The following is a 26,096-nucleotide window of genomic DNA, read 5'->3' on the forward strand; positions in this document are numbered from 1 at the left end:
CCATCAGTCCCAAGACCCAAGCTGGTACTGGCATAAAAGACCTGTGTTACTGTGGCTGTTCTGGTCCCACAGAGGGGATAGAGGAAACGGGTCCTGGAAATCGGGCTGCATGAGGCCCTAGGGTGCTGCCTTCAGCAGCTTGACCCAAGTAGCCTCCTACCAAGTGGAGAATGTCTCCCCAGGACACAAGTGCCACTGGCTTTTAACCATAATATCAGGATAATTAAGCTTTTCTGTGAGCACAGTTTGCTGCTGATGCAGCTGCCTGGAGCCCTGGCATTTATTGAGCGCAAAGTAATAATTTATTGTCCTTTGTACGCTCAAAAGCCGTCTTCATTATCGGCCCAGGATGGAGCTGCCACAAGGGCAGACTGGCTCACCAGCTGCCTCGCTGGTGTGCCTCTTCCCAGGTCGCCCTCGCCCTCCGAGCTCTCAGGTACCAGGATGGGGCGGAGAGAGAGGTGAGAAGAGGGGTTGTTCTCTCTAACGAAGAAGAATCCGATTAGAACACCACACCTTTGTAGGCTGCTAACCCGGGAGAGGGTGACAAGCTTGGCTGGGTGTGGGCAGCTCGGGAAGGCGGGGGGCGGGGGGGAGGTTGTGTGCCACGTTGGCAGGGCAGTCCTTTCTCCAGGGCTGGCGGTGGCTTTGAAAGCCTGTGCTCTTGCCTCTGGGTCGTCTGCGCCTTTGCTTGAGACTTTACGGTAAGCCGCTCCTCCCGCGCCCCCGCCCCCAGCCCCGCGCGGCGATCCCCGGCGCCGACGCCAGGCGCTGGCCGTGGTGCTGATTCTGTCAGGCGCTGGCGGCGGCGGCGGCGGCCCCGCGGCTCTCTCCGGGACCGGCTCTGCCCCCCCTGCGCCCACGCCTCTCCGAGTCCCCGGTCCCCCAGCCGCGGCCCCGATCCGGGGCGCGGCCGCCAGCGGCACCATGCGCCTAGCAGCCCTGCTGCTCCTGCCCTCGCTGCTGGCGCTCCCGGCTCACGGTAAGGGACCCGAGCGTCCGGCCACCGGACGGGGGCGGGCGCCCACCCCCAGGGGCGGGGGAGCGGGACCCTCCCGGCGCCTCGCTCCGCGCGTCCCGCCGTCTCCCCCGAGCACCGCGTCCCGCCGGCTGCGCTGTCCCCGGCGCCGACCCAGCCGGGCGGGGCGCGGGCTCCCCGGGCGGGAAGCGGCCGCGGCTCCCGCCGTCCGCGCCCGGCCGAGACCTCGCCTTTAATCATCTCCCCGGATCTAATGGGATTTCTCTGCTGCAATTCATCACGCCACCCCCTCCCCGCACACACGCGCTCGCCCGCGCGCTGCCTCGCTCCTCTCCGGGCGTCTAGGGGCGCCCGGGCGCCTCGCGGGGGGGCGGGGAGAGGGCGCGGGCGCGGAGTCCGGACAGTCCAACCCGCAGCCCGCCGCTTCGCCTTCCCCGCCGCTCTCCAAACTTCGCTCGACTTTGCCGCGTATTCTGGGGCCCCTCGCAACCTCACTGCAGACGAACCGGGTCGGGAGGTGGCGGGACCCTGGACCCGGACGTCTCTCACCTCTCTCTGTCTTGTCAGAATCCGAACCTAGAGCACAATTCTTGGGGAGACATTCGGGGACCCCGGGAGCCCTCCAGGCTCGCCCTTCTCTGGGCTGCAGCAACTGATGTCCTGGGACTGACTGCCCTCCCCGGAATTCTTTTCTTGCACACACACACACACACACACACACACACACACACACGCACACACGCACACACGCCCACACGCACACGCCCGGAGCGCTGCCTCCCTCCGGGTCTACCTTTCTGTCCGGTCCTATCGACCCCGGAGCTGCAGGCTGACTGGCGGAGCTCAGCTCTTGCCCCAGCTCCAGAACGCCAGGTCCCAACTCATTGGTCTCGGTCAAGAAAAGCTTGGCCTTGGAGAAGGCGGCAGGGGAGTTTGGAGGAAAGATGAGTGGGGAAGCAGGAAGGATGCAAGCCCAACCTGAAGCAGGCGGTCTCGGAGTCTATAAATGCTCAGGTCATTCTCTGACTTTTACTGGCCGCCTGGTGGGGTCCGCGAAATCGCACTTGGACTTGAGACTCGAAGTCCCTCCCCATATGGTTATAGTTCCTAGTGTCTGCTGTGGACGAGGGAGGAAGGCGAGTTTGTAACCTTCGGGCTCCATCTTCCTAGGACTAGAGTTTGGAGGTCAGATCAGCCAGGCTAGGGCTGTTTGGGGCCGGGCTGGCACCAAGCAGCTGTTCTCCTGCCCAGATGGCATGAGAGCACATCTTTGAACCTCTAGCTCTACCCACGAGTAGACCATGTCTTTGCACAGCCCACCTGGCTGCCCACGCTGGCTCCTCCTAGGGCTAGGAAAAACTTGGAATTGTGTGTTCACCTTGCTGGAAGGAGGAAGAAATTTCACAAGCCCCACTCCAGCGAGGGGAAGGGATGAAAAGAAATCCATCTCCTGGGCCAGCAATCTAAAGACATCTCTCTGCATTTCAGGGCTTTGTATGGGGTCTGGCTACTATTCTGGCTCCTTCCCTGGAGCAGAGTTTGTGTCTCTTTCCTGGTGATGGGAGTCCTTCCTTGTCTGAGGGTGTGATCTGGGCTCTGCAGTTCCCAGAATGTCTGCACTTCAGGAGCCCTGAGTGTTGGGGTGACAATTCCTCAGTGCGGGTGTAGCCTCCGCCAGCCAGGGTGTAGTCTCGTGCATGTTGGAGAGAGACCACAGGTCTCCAGGAAGAAAGCTGCTATGGCTGCCAGTTCAGCCCAGGCTGGAGGTGTGGAGGCTCGTGCTGGGAGGAATTTACCCACTCTGGCTAGAAGTCTCTGTCCCCAGCCAGCGTCCCTCTGTGATTCATTAGATTCTCCGGTGCTGTGGGGTTGCCTTTCTATGGGTGTTATAGGTAGAAGGAGAGCATTTGGAAACAGGGGCAGGCCTGGCGTGTGAGAAAGCCTGGACCTAGAGCTGGGTGGTCAGGAGGCTCCTACCTCTTCACCATAAACGGAAAGTTAGTCATTAGGGCTCTGAGGCCTCTCCTTTGGGAGGGAGCTCACCTGGCCACCTGGGGTTCCTGGACTGTAGTAAGCGAGTGATTTGAGAAGTAAAGGCCTTAGGCTGTATGTCTTTCAGCCAGAGGACGCACCCCTGCAGCCTGGTAGCCCAGGAGACCTCAGAGCTCTGCTCACAAAAGGGACTCGGGATGCAGTCAGCCGCAGTCTAAACCTTCAACCTTCAGTAGTACAAGGGAGGCAGAGGCCCTGAACCCCAAGGAGACAGATGGATGATGCCCCGCCCCGTGGGCTCAATTCCCTCTTTCTTTTGCAGCCTCTTAGATGTAATTGGTTCCAGGTATGACAGGCATCACAGACTATGGGGCATTCTCCAACCCACGGGAAGTGCCAGGGAAGTCTTGCCACAGTGGGGGAGAAGACAGTTCGTGGGAGCTGTGCCTGCCTAGGCCTGCTGTGTCAGTTTAATGATTTTTAATGAGCAATTACCTTTAGTCATTCTCTTAATTTCTGAATATCAATAAAGTTAATTAAACTCTGCGTGTGCGAGTGTGGCCTGGGGAGATTGTGAAGGTAAAAGCAGCCAGGACTGGGGTGGGATTAGGTCTCGAAGTTTAGAAGCTACCTTGGTACTTATGTGACCTTGGACCCAGGGCTCCATCTCATCTCTCTAAGCTCTCTTGAGGGCGTGGTAAATAAAAAATGGGGGAGGACCAGAAACAGCAGAAACAGCAAGCCTCAGTTGCTTATTATGCCAGAAACTGGGGTGTAGTGGGGAGGGGGAGGATTTGGCTATCAGGATCCTCAACTGCTGCAAGGGTTAACTGGGGGACTGACTTAACCTAAAATGCTAATCGGTGCTTGGAGGTGGAGCTCCGGTTGTGCTGGCCTCTGAGGGCTTGCCGCTGAGTCCAGGGGCCAAACCCGGATCTTTCTCACTCCCCGCTTTGTAGCCTGGCTCTTCAGGATCAGGACTCTCGCTGGGGATAAGGTTCTGTGGAAGATAGCTTGGGTTCTGCTCAGAGCCCCAGAGGTGGAGGTGGCAAGCGGGGAACCCCTGCTGGGTTTCTGAGGAGACCGTCCAGAGCTGAAGAGAAGTCGGAGTTGGCTTTTTGCCCCTCACGGGCCTGAGCGAATCAAGCTTGGCAGGCCCTGGCGGCTATCCCAGTCTCCTCAGCAGGGTGGCCGCTTAAAATGCCTTGGGGGTGCAGTGGGGCACTAATGGGGAGCAAAAAGACAATGGGACTGGGCTTAATTAGAAACTGAGCTTCCGTGCCCCTCCGTGGTGCCTGACAGAGGCGCCTGTCAAAAAGGCTACCTCCTTACCCTGTCTCTCGCACAGTCCCAGGCACTCCTGCGCCCTCCAGTCCTTCTCTCCACCTCTCCTAGACCCAGCCAAGCCCTTCTGCCAGATAGGTCTCAGCTCAGGGACCCTGTACCCACACACACATTGGGCAGACTCTCAGCGTTCATTATTCTACCCTCCAACCTCCATGGACAGAAATGAGAACAATAGGTGTAACTTCAGTAAAGGAAGCTATCAGCCCAGATGGTGAAGAGCTCAGCCCACCATGTCTTTGGCTTCGCTAGACCTCCACTCTCTGGAGGTCTTGGTTATAAAGGTGCGTGAAACTCACCACCGGCTGCCAACCTTAGATTTTCACCTGTGAGGGGCTGAGCTCTATAAACAAGAGTCACCTAGAAGAGGAAAAAAGTTGCCAGCCCTAGTCCACAGCCAGGAGGTAGAAAGCAGGTGCTATGAAGTCCCCAAAGCCAGTTCCAACAGGGAGCAACATCATTCCGGAAAGATGACTAATCCAGGCAGGTCAAAGGAATCTCGGCATCAATTTTTCAGCTGATGTTCTCAATGGCTTTTGGGCTCTCGATGTTCCTTCCACCTGTTTTTGTTCGGTTGGTTTTTTTCCCCTCCTTCTCAGTTCCCCCTGGTTATTCTACTTTATGCTTCAAGTATGCCTTGACTGGCACTTGAGTAACTGGCAAGAGGCATCTGCTCTATGGCCTGTCTTCCAGCCTGGTCAGAGGACTCATGCACGCCCCACTGCCTGTTTGGTCCCCCATCTGGTCCCCAGACTGTGGGATCAGGAGCCTTTGCCTGGTTGCTTGAAGCAACAACCCAGAAAAGAGGACAGTACGTTTGTCTTGCTTACCCCCATATCTTTGGCAACTCCAGAATGCCTATTTAGGAAAAACTGAGGGGTCAGCTGCCTGGTTAGAATGGAATGATGGGGCCCGGGCAGCTGGGACTGAATCTCAAAGCTGAGTTTGCGTAGCAAGCACACTATTTTTATATAGATTGTATGTTGAGATTTTTTTCCCCCTTTCCTAACAGTTGGCCAATTATTCTGCCTGTAAATTACAGCCTTTACTTAGTTTTTTTTTTTCCTTCTACAAATTAAGCTGTCATGCCATCAGCCTTAGGTGCTTTGGGGGTGAGGGGTGCTGGTGGCCATTCTTAATATGGTAAAGCTTTTTCTCAGTCATCCCTTAGTGCCACCACAGCTTGTGTCCCCAGTGGCCCAGGGCCTAGCATGTGGCACACATTAAATGCATGTTAAGAAATTTGTAAGAATTGCACGGGTAGAAATCAGCACAGGAGAGCGCAGGGCCCAGCCTTCCAGATCCTCTCCTACAGCTCATGTCTGGCTGAGATGGAAGCATTATAGGAAATTAACGACTAAAGCTCTGGAGTGCGCTCATCCGTTCAAGCTTCAGAAACCATCACCACACGGTCTGGAGAGACCAATATGGAGCTCTGAGATCAGATATGCCCTTGAATAGGGCAGTGAATGCCTAAGAAGAATCTAGAGAGCAACGCAGGTCCACGAACCTTTCTTGCTCCTACAGAAAGCAAGTGTTGGGGTACAGCCATCTAACAATTCAGTGCATAATTCATTTGCTCATTGAACAAACATGGTTTGAAGTGGGAGGGCAGGCCCAGAGAACACCCTTAGCCACAGAGAGCAAGGCTTCACTTATCAAGCATTTTCTACTCCTTTTCTATTTAATGTTCACCTTAGGAGGATGCTACCCCCACTTTACAGAAGGGAAAACTGAGTTTGGAAAAGACCAAGTCGCTTACCCTGGGCTGTCTCTCTAGTGCCTGCCTATTTTACAAAGTCTTGCATCAGCCAGCACTCTGTCTCCTTCAGCCTAGGAAGAGTGGTAATATAGGCAAATAGGAACCCAGAACACACTACTCAAATAATATAAGCAGCAATAATAACAGCAAATGCTTATGAGGACCAAATATACGGCAAGGTCTCTAAGTGCTTTGTATACATTTCCCATTGCCCCTCATATCATTTCCATGAAATGGAAGCTATTACCTGCCTTTCATAGGCCAAGTTCCAGCTCATATTATCTGACAGGCTCAAGACATAAACACTCTGTAACTTTCTTCTATCACATTTCTGGCCTTGGCAGTTGCTTGCCTGGTGATGTCTACTCTCAGTCTTTACTGTGGCAAGTTACAGACATTTTATCATACTCTATTCTTAACGGCAAAGGACTAAAACATCTCAGTCCAAAGATCAATGGTCTTTGGTGACTTCTGCCCTTTGGAGGCCTTGATAAACGAGAGAACTGGTCCCACCTGTGTTGGCATCTTGGATTATCTCACCCCCTCAGCCTCTATCAAGGCCCAGTCTCAAGATGGAAGGCCTAAGCTTCCTCCCAAGTACCTACCTGCTGTCTAGCAGCCAGCCCTTCGAAGAGAAGATCGATGCTGCAGCTGCAGGCAGAGTGTTGCTGGCCATTGATTGTTGAGATTTCTCAGAGGGCATGGGAGCAAACAAACCTGCCACATCTCCAACAACAATCCCCGGCTCTGGCTGCAGAGCCCGCAGCCTTGCTGGCAGGGTGTCTGGCAGGAAGAGAAGGGGTGAGGTGGGAGGTCCTGGCTGAGCCCAGCAAGAACAAGGGGCTCTGCCAGGAGATGAGCAGAGACTGGGTAAGCATGGGAAGGAGGGGAGGAGATTTGGTGAGGATGCTAGCTAAAGCCTAGACCACATATGAACCCTAACTGGTCCTGCCTTTATAGAACGCCATTCTCTCCTTCTGTCTGTTCCTGTTCTCCCGCCTCCTCCTTCCTGATCACCCAGCAAATCCTACCCGTCAAGAACTCAGCTGTTCACACACACTCAGCCATCCCACTATGTAGCGCCTATCAAAAGCAAGACCACAACACAAGCCCTGAATAAAGGAATTTAATTTAGAGACAAGCTACGTCATTAATAAATAAGATCAGCAGCCAGGTCGTGGTGGCCCACGCCGTTAATCCCAGTACTCAGGAGGCAGAAGCAGATGGATCTCTGTGAGTTCGAGGCCAGCTCGTTCTACAGAGTGAGTTCCAGGACAGCCTCGGCTACACAGAGAAACCCTGTCTTGAAAACCCAAAATAAAGGGGCTGGAGAGATGGTTCAGAGATGGCTCAGAGGTTGCTTTTCCAAAGATCCTGAGTTCAATTTCCCGCAACCACATGGTGCCCTCTTCTGGTTCGCAGGTGTACATGCAGGCAGAACACTATATATAATAAATAAATAAAATCTTAAAAAAATAATTTAAAAAGACAATCGAAAATAATAATAATAATAATAATAATAATCCACTCCTGATATCTCTCTATCTCTCCGGAGACTTCTGAATTTTTTTTCTTCTCCTCTGATATTAATTGAATGAACTAGGCATGACACATGCCACCTACAGGATCCAAATACGCTGGACTTCAGGACGTATGACTCCCGACCAGGAATCCTTCTGTACCTCAGTTTCTCACGTGGAGCAGGAACTCACCATATTCTGTAAGAATATCTCAGAACGTCTCTGAGGTCCCTAGGCCAAACCATAATGGAAACAGCCCATCTCTGCTGGGTCTGGGTAAAAAATCCCTATAACAGGCTTGTCACTAAAACAAACAACATAATCCAAATTGTGGGTAACCACCCCCAAAGTGCATCCCCAAGGGCTAAACCAGAATGGCCATCCCCTGGTTGTAACCTCATTACGTCCCCTTCAACCCTTTTGTCCCCTCCCTAAAGGCTGTCCTCTTTTCAATCAAGCCCCTCCCTCCCATCAGGCAGGGAGGACAGAATTTAGGGAAGCTCAGCAGAAAGCCCCCAAACCACTGAGCTGTTTTCCTCCTGCTCTCCCCATTCTCGGGCCAGATTCATCTACACTGCTCCCCCCTCAGCCTCTTCCTGCTCCTTTCTCCCTCCCAGCTCTGCAGCGGATCACCAGCTTCTTTGTCCCCCAAGCAGCCACCTGCTGAGTGTCTGGCCAGGGTCCCACAAGCCAGCAGGTGCCTAGGGAGTCCCTGGAGCCTGGAGAATCAGGCAGTGTGGGGAGCCACGCTGCATATCAGGAAAAATTCCAACAGCACAGAAGCTAATCAGGGAGTCAGGACCTCCTCCCACCCCCAGTTTAAACCTTGTGCTGGCTCCGGGTGCCTAGGTGACCTTGGGTAAATCATGCCACCTCCCTGTGCCAGTGGGAATTCGTGGTTCCAGATTCTATCTCACCTCTTTTGTAGACGGCACAGGCACAGAATCACAGAATCAAAGGAAATCAGAGAGGATAAGGGCTCAGAAGAAACTAGAAGCTCTATTTGAAGAGAGGGTTCTCCAATAGCCAGGGAGATACAAGGCTCCAAAAGGGGGTCAGGCAGTCACTTGGAGGGCCTGGACCTGATGACCCAGGAAGCCAGGCCAGGGCTGAGCTATTGGGTCAGAAGTGATCATCAGCTCAAGGTCTGCAAGATGAGAGTCAGTCTCAGAGAGACAGCCTGGGTTTGTGGACCTTTTAAGGGTCTTCACCTGGCACCCTGTTCTGCCAACATCGTCGCAGACATTATTTATATTCAGACAGGAGACGTGCTGGTGATTTGAAACAGCTGGTCCAACAGCTGGCAGTCTCCCTCCTCTCAAGACACCCTACTTTGTGGCTGGCTAAAGAAACTGGAGGAAAGTCACATTTTGAGGATCAAAGTACCACCGACATCTAGGCAAAAGTGTGAAGGAGGTACCAGAGGGGCACGCAAAAGGAGCTCCCTGGAACATTTATTTATCTAGATCTCTTTCTCCTTCCTCCTGCTCTGCCTGTCCTGTAGCAGAGCCCTATTCTACCCTACTTAATCTGGTTCCTTATCTCCCATCCCTCTGTGCCTATAGCCCAGGCTAAGAAAAAGCCCTGACTACTGGCTGCTTCCTAAGTATAAGCCCTGCTGTACCTGTAACCCCGTGCTGACTCTGGCACTTCCTTGGCCTTCCCTGCCCTGGGCTTGAAGCAGCAGAAACTTGAAGAGATAGGGGCATCTTGAAGCGATAGAGGTGTCCATCCATCCAGCTCAACAGAGTATTTGGAGGTCAAAGCAAGGTTGGGATAGGAGGGATGGGGGATGGGGTTGGAACAACCCAGTATGCATAGCAACCTTAAGATTCTGGGGGAGAAACAGCCTAGACATGCAGGTAGCCCTGGTTGTGCATGCCTGCCTAGCCTGTCCACCTTTCCCTGTCTGTGCATTCTGGGGCAGTGGCCTATGGAATGAGTACATCACACCTCAGCTCTGGCCCCCTTCCCATCAGCCCACTCCATTCCCCTCCTCCCCAATCCTGGGCTCTACTGACCCCTCAAGGAAGCTCATAGATGCTGCTATTTTTAGAAGCTCTTTACCTCTCCTTTCCCCAGCTGAAGATTTCTGTGGAAGTGGAGGGACAGGGTGAGCCTGGAGAGCCTCACAGACTGGGGCGCTCAGAAGTTGAGGTCCCTTCCCTCAGTCCCACAAAAACACAGTGGCAAAAAATAGCCTGGGCTAGTCCACAGGTAGCATGTGGCATGAGTCAAGTAAAGTTCCCTACCTGCTGGAGGACGGCCTTGAGGCTACCCCCCTTCTGCTCCCCCCCCCCCCCAAGTCCCCAAAGACAAAGCTTCGCTCTGTCTTACTTCATCGGGAAGTAAGGTGGAGCTGCTGGCAGCCCCCTCAGGAGCTGGGAAAGGTGGAGAGGGGTGCTGAAATGTTAAGAAGCAGAGAGCGGGGAGGCATGCCCACTGAAGCTACCCATCCAGGGTCCTCTGATATCTTGCACTTCCTGGAGGGGTTTCAGGCCCAAGCTAAGGCTCACAGGCCACTACCAAATCATTATCTCCAAACCCAGAAGGAAGAAGCATTCACCCCCATTGCTATTTCCATTGGCCCTGGAAGCTAGTCTCAGCTGGGAGCACACAGAACAAAGCAGTTTCAGGAGCTGAACCGGTGAACCAGAAAAGGGAGGCAGCCCCAGCTCCCTCAGAGAGAGGCCTACTTCTGGGCACAGCCTGTCTTAGCTCTCAGAAGCCTTTTGTTTCTGCATCTATCCTTCTGTCTTGATCTCAGGGTCCTAGGCCCGCCTCCCAGGTACAGCACCTCCCACAGGTCAGCTCTGCGGGGCTTCCGCACCTGTAGGACGGGGTCACCACCTAGTGCGAGTGAACAGTGAGTGACCCAGAGCCTGAGCAGAGCAGATACCCAGAAACTGTAGGGTCCTCCAGCCCCACCTGAGCCCTCCACATGTATGCACACATATGCCCAAACATGCCACAGGGCCACACATATAATTCATGTGCGCCACTCACATGTACACATGCTTTGGCATTTGCACAGGTACCCATGCATGCACGTTCATAACAGGAGTGCACACAAAACAAGCTATAACATACACCCTCACTGATGTGCTCACATATCCTAACTCCTGATGCTCAGCTAACACTGACCAAGAGTTAGATACAAGGAGATGCGCTCCGGACCATACAGAAGGAAAGTGGCAAGTAATGGGGTATGATTTCCCACCGTGCCTACCAGGAGGCTCTATCAACTCCTAGAGTTGGGCACCAACAACAGGGAAGTTGTAACTGTCCCTTCCACCTAAAGACTCCTGAAGAATCAAGAACCAAGTGCTGAGAAAAATCAGGCGGGCCCAGAGAAGGCAGGGCAAGCTCAAAGCCGCACAGCCCATCAGTGGTCAAGGTGCAGCAACACTAGAGCCAGGGCTCCGACAAGGCCTCCACAGCTAAGAGCGGACACTTTTTTTCAACCAGAGAAGGGAGGTGCCTGAGCCCAACTCAGCATTGAGAACCAGGGAATCCTGGGGTTTGTCCTCATCTGCAGTTTCTGAATCCCTGTTCCACCAGATGCAGCAAAGATGACTGGGTTAGGGGTGTGACTTCGGCCCTCATGCACAAAGTAAGTTCCTTCGTTGGCGCCATGGACACTAGAGATCCTTCCCAGAGGTGGACAAATGTGCTGGGAATGGCCTTAGAGGAGTTAGCTATTGAACAATGGGATAGGAGCTAAGAAGGGCAGCAGCCCAGAGACCCTGCTCTAGGGCCTAGGAAGGTTGCTGCTCTCCAGCCCTGTCACCCTGTGACTCTGTTTTGCTGGCCTTGAGGCTGGAATGGATGATCCATGGTTGGTGTCTGGAGTTGGGGAGGAGGCAGAATCGGGGGGGGGGGATGGCTGTTCCTTTCTTGATCAACCACTGTCCCCTAGCTTTACCTCTGGGCTGGCTGAGATGGTCCAGCCGCTGGTTCCAGGGAGGACACCGTTCCTGCCTCTGCAGACTTCCTGCCCCGGCTGACATTTCCAAGGTTTGCCACTCAGAGAAATACGGTCTTTGCTGCTGCCAATGGTTTGGTAATGACTGGGCTGGCTCTAGAGGAGGGAACACCCAGCTCGGAGCCATGCCCTTCTGCCCCTCTGCTCTATCTCTGCCTTGGGACCTGCAGATAGCTCCTTTGTCTCCTGCCTAACACCCCAGGCAGAAGGGGGTTGGGGCAGCAGGTGGATGGAGGGGGTGAAACCCCACCACGAGGTGAGGATACCCAGCCTCTATGTCTACCTAGACCCTGCTTTGTTTGCTGCAACTCAGTCAAGGTGAGGAACAGTAGATTAGACTGGCAAGGGCAAAGAAAGAGGCTCCTCCACTGCTTGCATTCTGCCCCAGGGGCAGGGACCAATTCAACAGCCCCTACTTCTCAGCACAGTGCTCTAAGGCCTCAGCCCCAGGAAGCGCTAGTGAGCAGGCAGAGCTCTGGCCTCCAGGTCCCCCAGGCCGGCAGGCAGACGGGAGGGGGGACACCAGGCCGCAGGGGAAGGTGTAGAACGCAGCAGGTGACGCTGTAGCACAGGCCTCATTAATCACCTCTCCAGCCCCCAGCTCTGCAGTGGCAAGACCATATTAGATTTTAAATTGGAAAGCACAGAACGTGGCAGTTAGCAGGGAGCTCCTTCCACCCTGGGCACCTGATCACAGCCTCACAGGAGGGAAGGGAGAGAAAAGGGCTGGCCTGACCACAGCCCAGAGCTGCGTCCCCTCCCTCTCCCTATCTCATCGCCGGGATAGGTCAGGTTAGGGTCCCAGGAAGGGACAGTTAAAATAAGGGGCCACAGCAGCCTTTGTGGGAACAATATCTCCTTCTGCTGTGTCCTAGCACTTTCTGAGCATAAGGTTTTAGGGTGTGATATTCATAAGCAAGGACAAATGGTAATGACTAGTGGCCTGTGCATGTATTTAGACTTACACACACACAGATGCACACACAACACACACACACACACATACACACACAAGCACCCGTGCTACCAGATGAACACATGTCTATTCCTCATGCACATGTGCCAGCAACAAAGCGACCACCATTGCAGGAGCAGCTGTGAGACAGGCAGATCCTTCCTGGCCATTTTACCTTCCTATGAAGTAGGGTGGTCCATCCACATTGCCTCTCAGCCTCCAGTTCTTCATACAGAAAATGTGAAATAAAGATTCCAAGCATGAAGAGCAGCCAGCAGTTCTGAAGGGAAGATGGCTCTGGTGGAGGTCTGTGATGGACTCACATACATGCCTGGGCCCGCCTCGGTTGGATCACAGGAGGCCAAATGTCCCTGCCATAAAGTCAAAATCCCCTTAAATCCAGCCCTCAGAATTTCCCATCAAGCTCCCAGCAACCTGGGGCTGGAGAGATGGCTCAGCAGTCTCAGCCCTCACAGAGGAACCCATATGGCAGCTAACAATTGCCTACTATTCCAGTTCTAGGAGGATCTGGCACCATCTTCTGGCCTCTGTGAGCCTCAAACTCAATGCAGTGCATATACTTACACGCAGACAAACATATACACCAAATAATAAATAAATAACTCTTTTAAAAAAAAACTTTAAAACATCTCTATTATAGAAAAAAAAATCAATCACAAAAAGTACTGCTTGGGGGCTAGGCACCCTATGTGCAAACTGATAGTCTTGGGGACTGTGCTTCCCTGGTTCTGTTCCATCAACCATACAATGGGGTGATTACGTTCCTAACTGTAGAACTATGTGATGCTCAGTGAGCTGCCTCTAGTAAAGTACTTAGCATGTCACTGGGCAGGTGGTAAATGCTGGATAAACAGTAGTTTGCAATACTTCCACACACTAAGCCCTTCATGGCTCACAGTGTTCTAATACATAAGAATAGTCAGCACCCCTAAACCCTTCTCCGTTTTACTGATAGGATGTGGAGGTTTGGTTTGGCAAAGTGGTTTGGACATCAGCACCAGGCCTCACCTATCAAGGGGCAAGATCATGGTGAGGTTGCCCTGACTCCTGGTTTGTGCCACTACCTCCCCGCCAACCCCATGCTGTCCCTTCGTCTGGCAGTAGGATGACCTGAAGATATTGAAAGAAGTCAGTAGCTGCTCCCGGTCACTTAGGAGGCGCTGGGTGCTCCAACATCTGTGGGCAGAGTTACCTGGGGAGAGAGGTGATGCTGTCTGTATCCGCGCTACAGTGCAAACTAATCATTTACTCAAGGCCCATCAAAAAGTATCCCAGGAGGTCAGAGGACAGCCGCAGAGATGGCCATCCAGAGAGGAGACAGGAATTGCACCTGGAAGGATGGGAAGAGACAGAAGGATAGAGAAAGCACAGCAGGAGGATGGACCAACGGGAGCAAGTGGGGTATTAGAGAAGGTACCTGCTCTGATGTAAAAATCTCTTTTTCCGTGCCTACCTCAAAATACTCCCCCTCCAGGACACCACCAAGCCTCCCCTGTTGCAGCAAGCTGCAGGATTCCCCACATAGATGCCCTACATAACAGCACCCAGACTGCTGGGGAGATAGGAGGCTCAGTGAGAGCAGCCAACAGCGCTACGCTGCGGGTTCTAATCCGAGGTCTCTGTGTGATCATGAGTGCCTTACTTAACCACTCTGGGCCCCCTGAGTGCCCATCTCTTGGGATAATGACACAAATGTCCCTGGACAGAGGAGTTGCTGACAGTGTAGTCACCATACGGCAAGCGGTGAGGAAAGCAGTGAGGATAGCACCTGTTATCAGTCCCAGCTGTTGGCCCTAGACCACAACAGGAAGTGTGTATCTGGCTCTTGTAACCTTAGAAAAACCACATCCCAGCTAGGTGGTGGTGGCCCACAGCTCTAATCCCAGCACTTGGAAGGCAGAGGCAGGCAGAGCTCTGTGAACTCAAGGCCAGCCTGGTCTACAAAATGAGTTCAGGATAGCCAGGGCTACACAGAGAAACCCTGTCTTGCAAAACTAAAATAAACAAACAAGCAAATAAATAAACAGAAAACCCTATCCCGTCTCAGTTCCCCCATGTGTAGTATGAGGGTTCTATTGCCTTTCCTGCCAGCACACGCAGATACACGGCATTGAACCTATTCGGAGGCTGGGTACTGTGTGTGTGGGGGGGGGGTAAGTGTGGAATCAGCTCTTAGAGCCAGACTTCAGGGCCCTGTGGGCCTGCCCACTTCTACCTGCTACCTGGTAGAGGCAGAGCTGGGCTACCACTCTGTCAGGACTAGGGTACCCATGCTCTCTGAAGCACAGGGCCCCTTCCCTCCCTCAGACTCTGGGATAATAGGGGTCTGCAGAGCCAGGCCCTCACTAATCCCTTATTAAAACTTGAAAGGGGCCAGGAAACCTCCAGAATAAACTCATTAATTTTTATGGGATAATAAATGGATCCCATTAAATTCTCATTCTTCCAATGCTGGGCCAGCTCAACCTTTAGAACTTAGAGCAGTGGGCTCCCTGTCCACGGCATCCCCAAGCTCTCCTGGACCCCATGTTGTCATACTCCCTCCTCCAAACTGAGAATTGGCTCTACCCTATGATGGGAGAATTCACCTGAACACATCCCAGAACCAGAGGGCCCCTCGCCATGTCTCTGAGACAGGAGTCGGGTTCAAGGCTGGGGCCTGCCTACACTGGGCTTTGAAAAGACAGACAACTGCACCTTGTAGAAGATAGGGCCGGGGCTGGTAGGTGGAAGCCCTGTCTGTCAGGAGGGTCCTCTCAGAATTCAATGTCCTCCCTTCACCGACAGGGAGACAGTTGGCGGTAGTGAGGCACGGTTTTGGAATTAGAACCCAAGGCTTCTGGCTGTGTGGTCCAGAAAACTCTCCAGATGCAATATTGCATCTGGAGGGGAAGTCCTGAGGCTGCATTATTGTCTGGACATTATTGGAGGACAGCAAATCCTCCAGCAAGAGACACAGCAGAACGCTTCCAGCTTCGCTGCTCACCAAGCCTTGTGGGCCAAAGCCTAAGTTTACCTATCTGCAAGACAGAGGCCGTTGAGATTTAGCTAGCAGGAGTTGAAAAGGGCTCCAGACTCCCATCCTGAACCGGACCTGCCAGGTGTGGGACACACGGGCCTTAGGTGGACCCCACCCTCTTTGGGCTCTACGGGGCGAAAACAGGGCGGGGAATTACCAGGCTGGGGCCGAGAGGTGGGACTTCTATTCCTCAGAGGGGCGGGAGGGGAGGGGGTCACAGGGGCCGGGAGGCGGAGCGGGAGAGAATCCACTGGGGAGGCATCCTGAATGGCTCATTAGTGCCGATGAAAGCCTTTTTTCATTTCGTCTAAATACTTTAAACAGGGCTCCCTCCGATGTCTATTTGCATAGCTTAAGAGCTAATGCGGGGGGAGGGCCCATGCCGCAACGCCCAGGGCTGGGGGTTGCTGGGAAGCGCTGCTGCTGGAGGGGACTGCAGCCGGAGGGCGCGTTTCCCTGACCCCGACCCAGACCGTTTCAGGGGCCGCCCCAGCCCCTTGGAGCTCCACAGGGAGCGGCGGGAATTCTTCCCTGTGGCCAGGCACCGAGAGCAGGTGTGGATAATGGAGGCTTATCTGGTTGTATTCCCAGCTTCGTCCCCAGGGATGAGCAAGGCCTAGAGGTGACTGCCCTCTTTGTGAATGAGGCAGGACAATGCTTGTTTTGTGGCATGCCCCGCGGTCATACACATCGTCACCCAACAGGAACTGTTGTTCCCCCAAGAGAAGAGACCTCTCTTTTAGCTAAATCCTTCCTATCCTCCTGGGCTGCTCCCCGCTACATATACCTTTGCCAGGACATTGCTATCTAGAGCATTCAGGGGAGACAAGCTTTTCCGTTTTCCTCTCTCTCCTCCTCCTTTTGTTTTTCGAGACAGGGCTTCTGTCATGGAAGTAGTTCTGTAGATCAGGCTGGCCCAAACTCACAGAAATCCTCCTGCCTCTGCCTCCCTGGTGCTGGGATTAAAGGTGTGTGGGATTAAAACATGCCCAAAGGCAGAGGTGACCTTAAAGCGGCTGAGCTGACGCCAAGCAAGGTCTGTGTGCCTGTACCCTAGTACTACAAGTTAGGTTGGGTTCTAGACTCAGATGTGCTTTGGGAATGGAGTGGGGCTCTTCTGGTTCCAACCAAGACACCTTCCCTAGGGCCGGGATGGATCCGTTCCTTTCTGCTCACTTGTGTTTTCTTCAAATGGCTAGAGTGTTCACTGGTGGGAGCCTCATTCCTCTCTGCTGCAGATCAGCATGACTGGGCGCCATCCCTATTCTCTTTGTTTCCAATCCTCACACAGCCATTTTGAAAGCTGTAAAGACCAGGACTATTCTCAGAGCTGACAAAATTCTGTATGAACTGAGTGGAACCAGCATCCACTGACCTTTTCTTGGCAGTTAAGGATCTAGGGAGCCTGGTGGACCACGAGCAGAGTGTGCGTCATCTCTTCAGTGATGGGGTTAAATGAGTCAACATAAGCAAGAGTGACCCAGAGAGTCGCCTGTCGGCTCTCAGGTCCAGCACTGGCTGAGTCTCTGCCTTGCCCAGCTGCAGGCTTTAACACACGTGGAAGATTCCTCTATCACCGCGTGGCCGTGTCAGTTAAATAGAGCACGCTTGCTGGGGATGTCTGTCACTTGCCTGAAACCCTGGCACTTGGGTGGTAGAGGCAAGAGGATCCATGCATGAGCAGAAGGCCACCCTTGACTGTAGCAAATACAAGTCCAGTCTGAGCTACATGAGACCCTGTCTTAAAAAAATAAATAAATAAAAGCAAAGCAAAACAAAGCTTTAGGCCATCTTGGAACATATAGCAAGATTTACTAATAACAATAGTAATAATAATAATACAAGGTCTTGAAGGAGACTGGCTAGGCAGTTTGGACCCTCAGCACCTCCTTCCGCTGGCCCCTGCATTCCCTCTGCCCTTGAGTCGGCCCCTGAATATTAAAGTCGCCCTGAACTCTTCACCACAACCCTTGGGACCTCCAGCCGTCACTCGGGTGTCTGGGATACCTCCTGCAGACTCGGCCTATCTCCCAAAGATTATCTTACCCTCGCCGACCGTGGGTGGCTCCCGCAGGGAACAAGTGGCAGCCGATTTGGGAATCAATTTGCTCGTTTGATATGCTATCTCGATCTCATTTAACCAAGTGCTAGGTCCCCCTAGATAACACAATCAGCTCAATCGACAGTGACGGGAGGTGCCCATTAGCTCCACTCCATTGCCCGGCACCCACCTGACTGCTGGCAGGAGAGCTGTGCCAGCTGTGGTCACTTCCTGAGGCAGAGGCTCTCTGTGTGCTTTCTCTCTCTTCCAAGGAAGAGTCCCACCGGCACCCACCCTGAGAGCCACGGGGCACGCCTCTTCATAGGCGCCCCTGGAAAACAGGGAGTTCCAGGGGCTGCCGCCTGTGTGTCGTCCTAAGAACAGTCACTGCTTACCTGGCAAAGACAGAGCGACATCTGGGGCTGGGGTGGGAAATGGAAGTAGCCTTGTCCTGGCGCAGGTACTATCACTACAGTCCCCTCCCCCACGTCACTGATTTAGATGAAAGACACCCGGCACTGTCGGACCATCTGCTCTGGGGGATATGAGTCTGGGCGGGTATCTAGTTTGGACACTGTGATATCAGTGCTTGGCACAAATGCCAGGACACAGATGGGCTACTTTCCTGGGCGTCTCAGGGTGTAGCGGTTGGTCCAGGTTTTTCAAGGCTTTGGATTGCCCGGGCCCTGTGACCCAGAAGAATGGAGAGCCCTCCAACCTGTCCCACCCCAGTGTTCTCCCTCCTCCCATTTGTCTGACACATCCGAGCTGCGATGGTCTCCTGAACAGAATGTAGCCCATCTGCCACTTCTTCATGCCTGCCAATCCATGAGGTGGGCGTGAGCCTGTGGAATGAATGACAGCCCACCAGCAGACGTGTAGAGGAGCCAACCTCCTCTGCCACCTCACCCCAGTTGTACTTCCTTTCCAGAGCCTCGAAGCAGCCATTTTGAGAGCTGTAGAGATTGGGCTGAATATCCCCTCAGCCCTCTCAGAGCTGACAAAATTTTGAAGGAACTGAATGTGGAACCAGCATCCACTGACCTTTTCTTGGCAGTTAAGGATCTAGGGAGCCTAGTGGACCACGAGCAGAGTGTGCGTCATCTCTTCAGTGGTGTGGCTAAATGACTCAACATAATCAATAGCAGAGCAGTCTACACTGCTGACCAGAGATAGGAAATAAGTCTCATTTTTTGTAGCCTGATTGGTTGGTAATAGCTGCCTAAGATAAATGCTGAGAAGGATTCTGAAGTCTCATGTGACTTTAGCAAGACATTACCAAAATTGATCAGGGACATATGCCACGAATGGAGGGAGGGATGGCACCCCACTCTATTTGTGTTTAAGACCCTGCCTAGCATCTTAAGAAAGATTCAAAACAAAACAAAAACTAGAGGGTGTGATAATGCATGGGAGGCAGGGGATCGTGAGAGTCAGGCCAGTCTGGGGTCCATGGAGTGAGACTGTGTCTCAAAATAAGAGAAAGGGGGGATTCAGTGAGACATGTCATGTGAGAAAAAGGAAACAGCATTTTCATAACCAATAATAAATATGAAGCTCCACTGTACAGATAAGAAAACTAAGGTTTCGAGGATGTAGGCTTTTTACCCAGAGCACAGAGCCCCAGAGAAATGGAGTGGAAAGGATCGGAAGCCATATCTACTTCAGAACTTGAACCTCCCCACTCTACTAACATTACTGCTCTAGAAGAACTATAAAAATCAGGAAAGAGGAGGTCCTCCCCAGTCAGTGGACTTGGAAAGGGACAGGGAAGAGATGAGGGAGGGAGGGGGGTTTGTGAGAGAATGAGGGAGCAGGATACAGCTGGGATACAGAGTTAATAAAATGTAACTAATAATAAAAAAATAAAATAAAATAATCAGGAAAGGCTTGATGACACACACCTTTACTCCCAGCCACCACTCTGGAGGCAGAGGCGGGCAGATCTTATTCTTGGAGTAAGAGGCTAGCCTGGTCTACATAGGGAGTTCCAGGACAGCAAGAGCTACATAGAGAAGTCCCAGTTTTTGTTGATGTTGTTATTTGTTTATTTTTTTGTTTTTTTTTTTAAGATTGACTTATTACTTATACAACATTCTGTCTGCATATGTGCCTGTGCACCAGATCTCACTATAGATGGTTGTGAGCCACCATGTGGTTGCTGGGAATTGAACTCAGGACCTTTGGATGAATAGCCAGTGTTCTTAAACTGTGAGCCATCTCTCCAGCCAAGAAACCCTGTTTTTAAAGAAAACATAATAATCAGAAAAAGGGAGGAGAGAAATCATTTTATGAGAAGCTAGAGAAGTGGGATTTCTTGGGGACTGAGCAAAGAAGCCAAGCATGAGAAAATCTAAGATAAAATTCCAAATATGTGATACGTTTCCTGAAACTAATGACCACCAGTTTCACTGGAAACAGGACGTGAATTTGAATGTCTTGTAATTTCAGCTAGAAAAGTCACTGTTGTGAGGATATCACTCTTGTTAAAATCCTTGTCTGCTCATTTATACAAGTTATGTGACTCTGAACAGGGCACATCCTTCTTATTTTCTTTCTTTTCTCTTGAGCAAGCGTCTGCCATGTAGCCCTAGTTATCCTACTCATTATGTAGACCAGGCTTGCCCCAAACCCTTTGCCTCTTGCATCCTGGAACCAAACAGGCCACTGAACCTGCTTTTCTGTTGTTTGTTTGTTTTTTGTTTTTGTTTTTCTTTAAAGACAGAATCCCATGTATCACTGGCCTCAAACTCGCTGTGCAGTTGAAGCTGACCTTGAATTTCTGATATTTCTGCCGGGGATGCAGGTGTGAGCCATCATGCTTAGTTTATACAGTGCTGGGTTCAAACCCAGTACTTCATGCCCGTTAGGCAAGCATTCTACCAGCTGAGCTACAACCTCCGCCCTAGCACTAGCTTTTCATGACCCATCTCCTCATTAGTAAAATAAGGCCTTTGAGGTACATTAGGAATGGCAAAATGTGTTTGTCATGTCGTGGCTTCCTAGCATTCTGTGTTGAGGATTCTGAAGCTGGATCTGGAAACAGCAGGAAATAGTGCGATGATCGATTTGTAATGTCTGTCTTGGTTGCTGGGGGGAGAAAGGATAGCTCACGTGCCATCTTTGAAGTATGCGATATCACCTCGCTTCCAGCTCTAAAATTTTATAGCTCCATGATTCTCAACAATGAGCACACTCTCCAAGGCTCTCTGTCAAAAGCAAGATGGATCTCCTCCCGCCTGTGCTGGGTGGGATACGGCTCACTGTGGCGTTGCAGGAGAACCTCTGATCATTCATTATTATTTCAGGACTCTCCTCGGAGACTCCGCTTGTGGGGGAAGGTCAAGCCATGGGCATCAGGGAGACGGATGGGGAGCTGACCGCAGCCCCTACCCCTGAGCAGCCAGACCGAGGCGTCCACTTCGTCACCACAGCCCCCACCCTCAAGCTCCTTAACCACCACCCACTTCTGGAGGAATTTCTTCAAGAGGGGCTAGAGCGGAGCGAGGAGGCGCCAAGGCCGGCTCTGCCCTTCCCGGCGGACTCACCTACACCCTTCACGCCAAGCCCCCTTCCCCGCCTCACCAACCAGGACAGCCGCCCAGTCTTCACCAGTCCCACTCCAGCCGTGGCTGCGGCGCCCACGCAGCCCCACGCCAGGGAGAAACCTTGGAACCTAGAGTCAGAGACCCCCGAGCTTCACATCACATCTCCCTTACCTGCAGGACCTAGTATGGCCGTGCCCACCCTGTACCCAGAGGACAGACCCAGTACCACACCCCCCAGCCAGTCATGGACTCCAACCCAGGAGGGCCCTGGAGACATGGGCAGACCTTGGGTTCCAGAGGTCATGTCTAAGGCCACTGGGCTTGGTATCGAGGGGACCATCACCACCTCCACAGCTTCAGGGGATGACGAAGAGACCACCACCACAATCATTACCACCACCATCACCACAGTCCAGCCCCCAGGTCAGCTACCTGCTGGCCGGCAGGGATGCAAGCGAGGGTGGAGGGCTCACCAGGACCCCTAAATGCCTCTGCTCCTGCCCTACCCTTTGCACTGGAACCAGATTACCCCCAAGTTCAAGTTCTGATTCTTCCAACTGTAACAGCCTGTGGGGTTGTATTCAGCCTCTATGAGCCTCGGCTGGAAAGTGGTCAGTAGAAACCTTACTGTGGGGCTGGAGAGATGGCTTAGCATTAAGAACATTGGCTGCTCTTGCAGAGAACCTGGGTTCCTAGCACCCACATGGCCACTAACAACCATCTGGAAATCTAGTTCCAGGGGATCTAATGCCCTTTTCTGGCCTCACTGGATGCCAGGCATGCACGTGGTATACACACACACACACACACACACACACACACACACACACACACACACACACTGAATAGCTGACTCTACCCCACCAGAGCTGGTCCTAGCCAAGTGTCTCCTCCTGCCTCCCAGGCCCCTGTAGCTGGAATTTCTCAGGCCCAGAGGGCTCTCTGGATTCCCCCACGGCCCCCAGCTTACCCTCTGATGTTGGCCTGGACTGTCTCTACTACATCTCTGTCTACCCTGGATATGGAGTAGAGATCAAGGTGAGTGGTCTTGATCCAGTAAGAGCAAAACTGCCCTTTCCCAAAAAGGGGCCTACAGTGGGGAGAGGTAGACAGGCTTAGGAGTAGCACCCGGGTGGGTGGGTGGGCGGATGGGGGTGTGCCTAGGGCTTGGGAGATGGTTGGATTCTGTCTTATGCACCACCAGCAATGGCTGGGAGGGCTCCAGGGAAGAGCAAGTGTGCTCAGCCTCTTCGTCAGAGCTTGATGAATGGCTTAGGAGAGCCTGCAGAGGGGTTCAGCCCCGGGTGGGGGTGCAGACAACACCGGGCCACCTGTGGAGAAGCTGCAGCACCTCATTCTCGCGCCTGTTCTTCTCTTCATTCCTTCCGAAAAAGCGTCCTCTCCTGTAGCAAGCGCTGGGTCCTGGGATGCAGAGGGGTGGAAGGCTGGCATAGCCACACCATGCTCAGATCTGTCCCTAATCTCGTGGCAGCTCACCCTTCCCTCAGGATTCAGAAGCTGCTTGAAACACCCCAGACCTGAGCCTGAACGTCCTCACTGATGTTCTATGGGTTTTCAGCCTCCACAAATCCAGATCTTTCTTTCTGTCGTCCCAAACCTGCTTGTCATCCCATTATATCAGGTCAGAAACCTGGAATAGGGCCACCATGGCACCATGAAGATCAGGTCCCCTGAGCAACATGGGGTACTCCAGTCCTTTTCTCTTAATCCAACCAGCTCACCCTCGAACTCTGTCAACCATAATTGCCCCCTAAGCTCTCATACTCCCTGCTTCTTTTCCTCCATCACCCCAAACACTGTGTGGCCACCGCTCACCCCTCCTGGGGACTTGATGGCCACTGCACATGCTCCCTGTCTCCCTCCCTTACCAACACAGCAGTCACTCTTCTCAGGTGAGAATGTAGTGCTTCTGTCCCCCACCCTGCCCCAGGGCATCCTGGGCCCACCTCTGCTATTTCTTGCCTCTCGGCCAGCTCCATCTTTGTTCTGAACAGCTTGCAACTGACTGAATGGACTATGGCTTCTTTCTCCCACAAGCCCCGGTTGCACATGCCAGTCCCTCCACTGGGGTAAACCTGGGACCCTGCACTGATGCCCTTTTCTCTTGTCTTCAGAGGCGTCTCACCTTGTCCTCAGAGTGTCGGGCCATCATCACCCACCACCTTAGCCCTCGCCGTTCTCCTTCCTAGATAGACTGTACCATGCTAGAGGGCCTTTATAGCACAGGGACCAACATGGACATGGACGAAAAACCACGGACATTTGACCTGCATCTTAAAGACTGTTGCAAGCGGAAACAAAGCGCTTCACCTATCTAAGGGAAGCAGGCAGGGAACCAGGAAGCCCCGGGGGGCGGGGAGTGGGGGAGATCAGAAGTCCAGAAAGCATTACCATGCTCCCTGCTCACCCATTCAGGCCTGCTTCCCGCCTGTCCTAGCTCATCCAGGCCCTGGATCCAGGCAGGCGGCCAGCTGCAGGTGTCTCCAGGCAGCACCTCCAGCTCAGCCCCTCTGGGGCAGTCAGGTTCAGGACTCCCAGTCAGGGAAGCAGGACCTCCCCTACCCAGATTGGCTCCCCCTCTTTTTTTTCTGCAACTGTTTATTCCTGTTCTACCAAGCTCTGGGCCCCTCATGCCAGGCTGACTGAAAGGGCAATTAGGAACAGCCACCCCCCTCTCAAGCCATTAGCACTCAGCACCGCTTAATTAAGGTAATTAATGTAAAATCATCACCAAATGAGAGGTGGCACCGGCTGTGGCTCACAGGGTGGAAGGTGCCAGCTGCAGGTGTGAGGAAGGAGACGGGAGGGGGCAAATGCCAGGCTAGATACCCCACTGCAAACCTGGACTGGCCTGTCCTTCAACTCTGCTACCCCAACTGAAATCTTAGGCCAGGCTGGGTCCAGCCCTGGTCCCGCATCCCCTCCCCCCCCAAACCTGGAGCGTGAGGTAATGTGACGGATGTACTGATGGCTCTGCCTTCCCCTACTCCAGCCCTATCCAAGTCCAAGCCCCACCCCGGGTGCCCACCCCTCAGGCAGCCCTGTTTCTGGCACCGCCACACTTTTTCATCAGAATGCAAACGCGGTTACCAGGCAACCTTGAGACGAAAGCCACAGCCCTGGAGTGCCATCAGGAAACGTGGCATGCGGTGCCACCCTCCACCTCTTCCTCAGAGACGTCCTTGAGGACTCTGTGGTCTGAGGCAAAATCTGAGGTTGGCGGGGGAGGGGACACAGAGTGGCCTCAGCCAGCTCTCCACCTACTCTAGGGAAAGCAAAAGCTGGAACAGCAGGATATAAGGTCGGGGCTATTTCCAGCTGCCTCCCAGAGACCCAGTCCTCCTGGACACACCACACAGGCCACTTGGGACCTGTAGAATTACTGATAGTATAGACCAATGTACCCACTACGTAGCTGGGCAAACTGAGGCCTAGGAGAAAAAAAAAGGGATTTGCCCAAAATCATTCAGTTAATCGTTAACTGATGGGCTTTGATTAACAGGTTTGTTTTGAAAACAGAATTTGAGCACCAGGTACCAGGCTCTGGGCTGAGCACTGAGGATGCAGACTCCCCTGTTCAAGGAGGGCGGAAATGATAAGCGGTGGCCATTGGATGCTCAGTGAAGGCAGGATTGGGCCACCGGAAGGGCTGTGGAATTCCAGGCTCTAGCCACCCCCCAGCCTGGAAGGGCTTTAAAGGCAAACACGCCCATTGTGAAGCCTGTAGGATGACAGGCCAGCCTGCGCTGGGAAGGAGCAGTTGTGACAGGCTTGTCCCCTGGAGGCGCCCAGGGATGTTTCGAGAAGGCAGTGTCTTTGCGTGGGAGAGAGAGATGAGGGTCAGGAATGAGACTCAACTGTGGGTAACCCCAGCGTGAACCTCTAGTTTGCAAGGATCAGCAGGGTGTGTAGGAGTTGGAACTGGGCAAGGGAGATGCAGAGGAGCCAGGGAAAGGATTGTACTAAGCATCCACAAATCACACACTCGACTACACACACACACACACACACACACACACACACACACACACACACACACGTGTGCCTGTGCGCACATGAGAGCAAGTCAGCCAGATTCCACGCTGAGACAGCCCCTTAATCCACCCCTGACTCTGGCCTGCCTTTTGTTCTTTTGTTTGAGGTGCAGCCTGGGAATACCAGAATCTCTGAAAGCCTCCTTCTCTCAGTTTGGGCCATCTCAGGCCTCTGTAATCTGTCCATGGTGGCTCCTTTCTCCACGATGCTGTAGCTCTCCATGCCCTCTGAGGGTCTGAGCCAGGAGGAGGCCAGGTCAGGTCCTTCATGGTTCAAGAGTCTGTCTGGTTTGCTTCAGCTGAGCATTGGACCCTGGGCTAAGCTCTTTCCTGAAAGATCCAGAGAAATGCTCCAGGACAGAGGACATGAGCCCTGCAACCCACATGGTCCTCTGCCCTCCCTGGGTAGCCAGTCTCTCATGAGGACTCCAGGCCATTCTGGGCCTGATGCCTGCCTCTCACTACATTTGGCATTCTAAAAGCCTTCTTGCTGCCAGCCTCCATCTTGTCTTGGCTGCTCTCTGTACCATCTGGAGCCTGGGCACAGCTGCCCACCGCTCCTGCCCTCATGCCCAGGTGGCCCCCATTGGCACGCAGCCTTCTCAGGCCAGCTGTTAGTTTGATGGGCAGAACAACTTACCCTACTGGGCCAGGTCAGGACCAGCCCTGAGAGCATCAGTAATGTGTGATGGGTTGGGGTGGCTGTTCTGGGCAGTTTCTGGTTTCCTGTCTCTGGGAGGGCAGTGAGAGCAGCAGGAAGGCATGGCTCCACGGTTTTAGGTCCTTCATCCCATCCCTAAAGCAGCCCATTCCCTCCAACACACACAACACACACACACACACACACACACACACACACACACACACACACACAC

At 53.1% G+C, this 26,096-nt stretch overlaps 1 protein-coding gene across 1 annotated transcript in view; it reads left to right on the top strand.

Moving 5' to 3' along the window:
- Positions 1 to 818: 818 nt before the first annotated feature.
- The window catches only part of Sez6 (seizure related 6 homolog), a 38,106-nt gene continuing 12,828 nt past the window's right edge, over positions 819 to 26,096 (top strand). Inside the window, exons 1-4 of the mRNA XM_055619548.1 lie at positions 819 to 982; positions 20,927 to 21,589; positions 22,071 to 22,204; positions 23,302 to 23,362. Coding sequence (XP_055475523.1) covers positions 928 to 982; positions 20,927 to 21,589; positions 22,071 to 22,204; positions 23,302 to 23,362 — 913 coding nt within the window. The 5' untranslated portion in view covers positions 819 to 927. The remainder of the gene's footprint in view (positions 983 to 20,926; positions 21,590 to 22,070; positions 22,205 to 23,301; positions 23,363 to 26,096) is intronic.

Source organism: Psammomys obesus, unplaced genomic scaffold, assembly GCF_907164565.1.
Source record: "Psammomys obesus unplaced genomic scaffold, mPsaObe1.curated_primary_1811, whole genome shotgun sequence".
Lineage (NCBI taxonomy): Eukaryota > Metazoa > Chordata > Mammalia > Rodentia > Muridae > Psammomys > Psammomys obesus.